The 8,008-nt window shown below is 35.6% G+C and overlaps 1 protein-coding gene and 1 non-coding gene across 2 annotated transcripts; one reads left to right on the top strand and one right to left on the bottom strand.

Moving 5' to 3' along the window:
* Nucleotides 1-4,731: 4,731 nt before the first annotated feature.
* Nucleotides 4,732-4,811, bottom strand: TRNAL-UAG (transfer RNA leucine (anticodon UAG)). The gene has a single exon. It is a non-coding gene; the product is annotated as a tRNA-Leu (tRNA).
* Nucleotides 4,812-4,924: 113 nt separating this feature from the next.
* Nucleotides 4,925-7,680, top strand: mmy (UDP-N-acetylglucosamine pyrophosphorylase mmy). The gene has a single exon (XM_069840324.1). The coding sequence runs from the start codon at nucleotides 5,132-5,134 to the stop codon at nucleotides 6,611-6,613; it is 1,482 nt and encodes a 493-aa protein (XP_069696425.1). The 5' UTR covers nucleotides 4,925-5,131; the 3' UTR covers nucleotides 6,614-7,680.
* The last annotated feature ends 328 nt before the right edge of the window (nucleotides 7,681-8,008 follow it).

Genomic DNA, 8,008 nt, shown 5'->3' with positions numbered 1-8,008 from the left:
TTGGATATTTTACATTATAATTTAATGTATTTAAATTATATTTTATTCATTTATTTATTTAGGAGTATTTTACATTATAGTTTTATGTATTTACATTATAGTTTTATTCATTTTTTTATTTATTTAGGAGGTTATGCGTCTAAGTGAATCTGTTATTCGAGCCAACTACAAAAACTATTTTTATTTTTATTAGATATTTTACATTATAGTTTAATGTATTTAAATTATAATTTATTCATTCATTTATTTAGGAGTATTTTACATTATAGTTTTATGTATTTACATTATAGTTTTATGTATTTACATTATACTTTTATTCATTTTTTTATTTATTTAGGAGGTTATGCGTCTAAGTGAATCAGTTATTCCAGCAAACTACAAAAACAACTTTCATACGTGCCCGAGAACTTGATTTATAATAATAATAATAATAATAATAATAATAATAATAATAATAATAATAATAATAATAATTAATCTACAGGAAATTTCTACAAAATAATTCGTGGTGTAAAATGTCTGTAGTGTAGAGATGATTGCGTAATTACACTAAAATTCAGTCACCATACTATAATGATAACAAAAATGTCCGCCGAGTTAGCTCTGTGGTGGTGTGTCTGCCTCCAGATTAGCCGGCCCGGTCGATTCCCGACGGGGTCAGACATTTTCGTGTAAAATTTCTACCTCGGGATTAGGAGAGATGGCTTTTAATCATTAGAATGTGCACCAATATACCTGAGTTAAATCCCAAATCTCTCCGCAATGCATATGAAGAGAAGGCATATGTCACTGTTGATAGTGATTAGTCCGTCGGATGGGGACGTTAAGCCTGCCTCCCTCCCCCCGGTGCTATTCGACAGGAGTAGGCTACGTGCCGGCACCAGGTTTCCCCTTCTCCCTTCCTCATCATCATCCATTCCCTACACTACATCTACACGAAAACATACACATACACGTATCCTAATACACGACACAATTCTCCATAGATACACATCATGCATAGCGTGGCCCGCCGAAGTGGTGTGCAACTTGAAAATGGGAACCCGAATCACACAAGTGAAATGGGTAGGCATTAGATACACACACATGTTAACAAAAACGTATGTCCCAAGAGGATAAATAAATTTAGGACGACCTAAAAAAACGCTGGCACGAGACCGTAACAGATCCATTGGGGTTTAAGGCTGTAGGCTCATGATGATGATGATGATTATTATTATTATTATTATTATTATTATTATTATTATTATTATTATTATTATTATATATCCTTTGAAGAGGTGAAAGAATTCAAATACCTGGGAGCAACAGTAACAAATATAAATGACACTCGGGAGGAAATTAAACACAGAATAAATATGGGAAATGCCTGTTATTATTCGATTGAGAAGCTTTTATCATCCAGTCTGCTGTCAAAAAGTCTTAAACTTAGAATTTATAAAACAGTTATATTACCGGTTGTTCTGTATGGTTGTGAAACTTGGACTCTCACTTTGAGAGAGGAACATAGGTTAAGGGTGTTTGAGAATAAGGTTCTTAGGAAAATATTTGGGGCTAAAAGGGATGAAGTTACAGAATAATGGAGAAAGTTACACAACGCAGAACTGCACGCATTGTATTCTTCACCTGACATTATTAGAAACATAAAATCCAGACGTTTGAGATGGGCAGGGCATGTAGCACGTATGAGCGAATCCAGAAATGCATATAGAGTGTTAGTTGGGAGGCCGGAGGGAAAAGGACCTTTGGGGAGCCCGAGACGTAGATGGGAAGATAATATTGAAATGGATTTGAGGTAGGTGGGATATGTTGATATAGACTGGACTAATCTTGCGCAGGATAGGGACCAATGGCGGGCTTATGTGAGGGCGGCAATGAACCTCCGGGTCCCTTAAAAGCCAGTAAGTAAGTAAGTATACAAAAAACTGTTTATACAGCCAGTGTCATTTTTTGTAAGTCTCAAATTGAAGACTTGAATTGATAAACATACCAAGTCCAAAATTTACCGGATGTAATTGTTCTACGTGACATGTTGTTTTGCATAGACTACCATTCTGTAAAAAGAATATCCCAAGTCCGATTCTGTGTCTGTGTTTTTTATTCATACAAGTATTTATTTCAGTACTCTTATATTGTAACCTATTTAGTTTTTTTGCTCTCCTGAATAATGTAATGCAATGGACTTGGAATGTTTGTCAATGCAAGTCTTCAATTACGACAGGGAACTGCTAAAAACCACTCCTCAGACCTCTAAACCACGCGACGGCGGCGGATCAGGTATTTATGACCCCTGGCATAGAGACCTGCTGATGACAAAACCAATTATTAGCTACGAGTTTAAAGGTTTGGACAACCCTTACACTCCTTCACTGTAGCTACGTGTTCAGTAGCTGGGAAGGAGTGGAGATACTGCTGAGGTGCGATGTCACTTACGAAAACGAATGGACTATACGTGTGCAATGGAGGGGGAAAGGAAGTGGCCACCCTACCCCATTATCTCTTGGCCTAGTTGCCTCTGAGTGATGCCTTATTGGTGTCACTTTTGACCTGTCTTCGGACAGTAGACTAAACAAAAAACAACTCAAGTCTATTAAAATATATCTAAACGTTTATCATAATTAACACAGTATTATTATAAACTAGCCGTACCCGTGCGCTCCGCTGCACCCGTTAGAAATAAATATAAAGTAATTACATAATTAAAATAGGACGTTTGATCCAGGGAACATTCGTGTTTGATAGAAGGATAAATCGTTTAATATGTTACTTAATTTAAATTGCATCCAAATAATTAAAATGCGATCATTTTGGTCCAGAGACACTCATTTGGTGCAATGACAACTCCTGTAACATGTTTCTTAATTTTTATTACATGCAACCATAGTTTAATGAAGATTGACATCATTTAGATATAATGTGTATATTTTATTTTACTTGTTATAGGTTTCCATTGAATTTTGATAATAACTTAATTTTAACCCCTGTTTTCTACGTATTCAGTAAATGGCGCTTGTTGTGAACCCTTCAAATAACTTATATTATATTATATTATATTATATTATATTATATTATATTATATTATATTATATTATATTATATCAGAAGTTACTGTAATAACATTATAGTATTATGTCCATCTAGAGAAACTACACTTTCCAATGGTGAAATAATAATTAATTATACAAATCGGTTAATTTAGCTTCCGATATTACTTCATACAAAGACAGAAACATTCTGTAGGCTATCTTTCATAGCTTTCGATTGTTGCTGTCCAAGGCCCTTTATATACGAAGTCATTTGTTTTTTAATTCATTACACGGCCTTAGATGGCAGTTATTTTAATTTTAAAACTCACTTATCTCACTGAATATCAGTCCTTCCTATAAAACTTTTTAAGGAATAAAACTTATCGAAAATTATTTTTAAAGAAACTTTAGTTATGTAACATTTTTCACAAAAATCAATAATAAGCGAGATATTTCGATTTATTTAATTCGGGCCCCCTTATAACCCCCCTTTTAAATAATGTATTTTGAATGCCATATAGCCTAAAATCTAAGTTACAACGAACTTAATTTATATTCCAATTTTCATCGAAATCCATTCAGCCATTATCACGTGAAAAGGTAACAAACATACAGACAGACAGACATACAAACAAAAATTTCAAAAAAGCCATTTTCGGTTTCAGGGTGGTTAATTATATATGTTAGGACCAATTATTTTTGGAAAATCGAAAATTACCAGAAAAATTTCGGCTACAGATTTATTATTAGCATAGATTAATTTAACAGTAGCAGACTTAATTCATATAACTAAAATCCATAGTCTCGCGAAGTATAGTTTTGAAATGATTTATTACGATCAAACCTGAAATGCCCTACTAGTTACAAATAATTTCAATGCAAATTAGGGCGTCCGTTCACATAATGCAATAATGCAAGACAGAAGAAATTATCTTTCCAATAATTACTTATGGCTTTTAAGGAACCCGGAGGTTCATTGCCGCCCTCACTTAAGCCCGCCATCGGTCCCTATCCTGAGCAAGATTAATCCAGTCTCTACAATCATAACCCACCTCCCTCAAATCCATTTTAATATTATCCTCTCATCTACGTCTCGGCCTCCTCAAAGAGATTTTTCCCTCCGGCCTTCCAACTAACACTTTTTATTTATGCATTTCTTGATTCGCCCATACGTACTACATGCCCTGCCCATCTCAAACGTGTGGATTATGTCAGGTGAAGAGTACAATGCGTGCAGTTCTGCGTTGTCTAAGATTTTTCAATAGTAAATAATACATGTAAATTGCCTACGCAAAAATAGTTCAAACTCACTGGACGAAAATGTTTAATTATTTACTGAAATATGTAAAAGAAATACTACGTGTGCTTGTAGGCTAATATAATTACATATATGTATTTTAAAATTCTTCACGCGCATGTGTACATATACTTTAACCTTTTTTTCGGAAATTACTGCGTATAGCTGTCACTAATAAGTCATTATTTTTCTGCAATCTGGTTTGTCCATATCGTAGCTTTACAACTTAATCAATGGACGTAATACTATTGGTATTAATTGTAAACCTAGTTGGTAAACTATTTTATATTTTCAGATGAACATGCATTTACAAGGAAAAAGTGACAATGAAAACATCTTTGTTAAAAGTATACTTACAAACTATTACCCATTTATCACCTATTTAAAAGTTCATGTGTATAAAAAGTTTGGCAGCGGTGGGATTCGAACCCACGCCCTTTCGGACTGGTGCCTAAAACCAGCGCCTTAGACCGCTCGGCCACGCTACCGTTGAGGCGAATGTGCTTTTAATATCAGTAACACTCCGCGCTAGTGCATCAAGGAGGCTGTGAAATTGTATCCACATAGCACTGGAACGAGTTTTAGCAGTAGACAGCTGAGCAGTAGTATACGTGGTTGGTGTGGTAGTGGTGGTGGCAGTCTCGTCTTGGCGTGGTTGCTAAGCTACAAACGTCAAATGTCAAGTAACATGGGAGGGAGCCAACATTCTGCTATCAGCTCTCAGCGAGAGTGGATAGGGAGTTGTATAAAAAGGTACAAGTTGTCGCGGTTATTTTTATAAGTTGATTGTTTGTAGAGGTTAGCAGCAATGTCAGTGTTCGAAAAGTTTAGCAAAGAACTAGATCAGTTCAACCAGTCACATGTGCTTCAGTTTTGGAACGAATTAAGTGAAGAACAGAAAGCAATATTGTGTTCTGAACTTAAAGAAGTGAACGTGGCAGAGGTATGTTCGTACTTCCGAAGGGCAGTGGAAACTTTGAACGAAGATCAGTCGAAGTTGGATGATCGCATGGAGCCGATTCCGCCGGAATTGTATGGAGGTGTTACGAGATCGTCTTCTGAAGAACTCAAGTCGTATGGCAATGAAGGTTTTCAGCAAATTTCAGAAGGAACTGTGGGTGTTCTGCTTATGGCTGGAGGACAGGGCACCAGACTGGGGGTGTCTTACCCCAAAGGTATGTACGACGTGGGTCTACCCTCTCATAAACCTTTATTTCAACTACAAGCAGAGAGAATCAGAAGACTTGAAGATTTGGCTTTTGAAAGGACTGGCAAGCGCAGCTGTATTACGTGGTACATAATGACCAGCGAAGCTACAATGGAAGCAACAGAGGATTTTTTTGAAAAACATAATTATTTCGGACTTGATAAAAATAATATTGTCATGTTCGAGCAAGGGCTGCTTCCTTGTTTTACTTTTGATGGAAACATTATTATGGATGAAAAATGGAAAATAGCGAGGGCTCCCGATGGCAACGGTGGAATTTATAGAGCTCTGCGGGATATGAAGGTATTGGACGACATGGAAAGGAGGGGCATTAAATATCTCCATGCACATGCTGTTGACAACATTCTTGTCAAAATAGCGGACCCCGTTTTCGTTGGTTACTGTGTTCAGAAGAATGCGGAATGTGGAGCAAAAGTGGTTGATAAAGCGTCGCCTCAAGAAGCTGTTGGTGTCATTTGTAAAGTTGATGGACAGTATCAGGTCGTAGAATATAGTGAGATAACATCAAAGACTGCAGAGAAGCGTAATAGTGATGGAAAACTAACTTTCAGTGCTGGTAGTATTTGCAATCACTTTTTCACAACAGAATTTCTCCGAAAAATTGCAAATAAACATGAAAATAAGTTGCAGCTTCATGTGGCCAAGAAGAAGATCCCATATGTTGACCATAATGGCCAGCGTCACAAGCCTGAAAAACCAAATGGCATAAAGATGGAGAAATTTGTGTTCGATGTGTTTCCATTTGCGGATAGATTTGTGATATGGGAAGTGAAAAGAGAAGAAGAGTTCAGCCCCCTCAAAAATGCAGAGACTGCAGAAAAAGAGAATGCTACATCATGCCGCAATGACATCTTCTCTCTGCATCGCCGATACATCCAAGAAGCAGGTGGCTTGGTGGAAACTAATGGAACCCCTGTCATCTGTGAAATTTCTCCTCTGGTATCTTACGCGGGAGAAGGACTGGACAAACTAGTATGTCAGAAGAAATTCAAGCCACCGGTTCTATTACGAACCTCCCAGGAGGAAAATCTGTGTTCAAATGGTAGTACAAATCATCACTGATAGTGAGTGCATCGGTCAATACGTATTTTATTTGACAGTGTGCCTTCAGTTCCTACAGAAAAGTTTCAATATGGGCTTTGTGGGTAATGTGCTGCTAATAATAACTGATTTCTAACAGATGCAATATATCTGCTTCAATTGCTTCAAATTGTGGATGGTTACCAGTATTTTAATTTCCTGGTGGTGGGTGTCTCTAGGTAAGTGAGTTGCACCGAGGAAATATTAGATTGTGGTTGACCTCTACATTCTTCTTTTATTCTAATTCCAAGGCTAACTTTCTCAGACAGCAAAAGAGCAAAAGTGAAAGTTGATTGTACCGTTATAACTGTACAGTCTGTTGCGTAATGAATAAGGTGCCTTTTAGTTCCTCGTGCAGAGTTGTAGCATATTGCCTAGTAAACAAGGAAGTGAACTAAATGCTGCAAGCTGTTATTTTGGAATTTTATTTTTGTCACCAAAATTCTGTTTGCTTTAATATTGGACAATGATATTTATGGTGCTGGGGCGTAGTTATTAAGACTTTACTGCTCACTTTAGTATTATCATTATATATTATGAAATATATACACAAGAATTATATACTCTAAATCATGATTGTATAGAATCTTGAAAGTATTTGAAGTGAAAGTATACATTTTTACACTTGTGTGACATAAGTATTGCAATTTTTGTAAATAATGGGGAATTTTGTACTTTATATTTATTTAAATTGCAGCTTTTTTAATTAGTGTTATTGGGGTTACACTACTATCTGTATATTCACTCCACAACCTGGATTATATAGTTACACTAATTTTTAACGGGATAAAAATTACCTTATAATTTATGTAATTCAGATTTTATATATTTATGTATATATAAATGGTTGGGTATAGGAATATATACATAAGCAATTTATAGAAGGTTGCAGATTTTTTATAGGCAGTGTACTTAATTATGCTACAAGCTGTTGCATTATGGTTGTTCGGTTAATTAGGTTGTTTTATTATGTCAGATAGTTTATCTGAGACTTTTATGATGTGTTTGCTTTTAAATTATGCTTAATAAATATGTAATTTAATGATAAAGGTGTAAAAATCTTTTCCTTGTGATTAGAAGCAGAAAATATGTGAAAAATCCTAGTAGTTGTCTGTGGTAAAATTTTTTTTGCTAGTATTGCACCAATCGACATCAGAACATATTATGAAAGTAGGTCTTGTATGCTTAGGAAGTGGAACCAGGTATTCATTTTAAGAGAAATTGTTTGACGACAAGGTATGGCTGTTACTTCCTTTGTTAATATAAGCATAATAGCTCTATTATGTTTTTATATAATGGACAATGACACCCAAGAGGGCCATTGATCTATGGTATGCACTTAAGTCCACACAAGACACAATCGTTCTTCGAATATTT

This window comes from Periplaneta americana, chromosome 11 (genome assembly GCF_040183065.1).
Source record: "Periplaneta americana isolate PAMFEO1 chromosome 11, P.americana_PAMFEO1_priV1, whole genome shotgun sequence".
Taxonomy (NCBI): domain Eukaryota; kingdom Metazoa; phylum Arthropoda; class Insecta; order Blattodea; family Blattidae; genus Periplaneta; species Periplaneta americana.
This window is presented reverse-complemented; position numbering and strand designations above follow the sequence as displayed.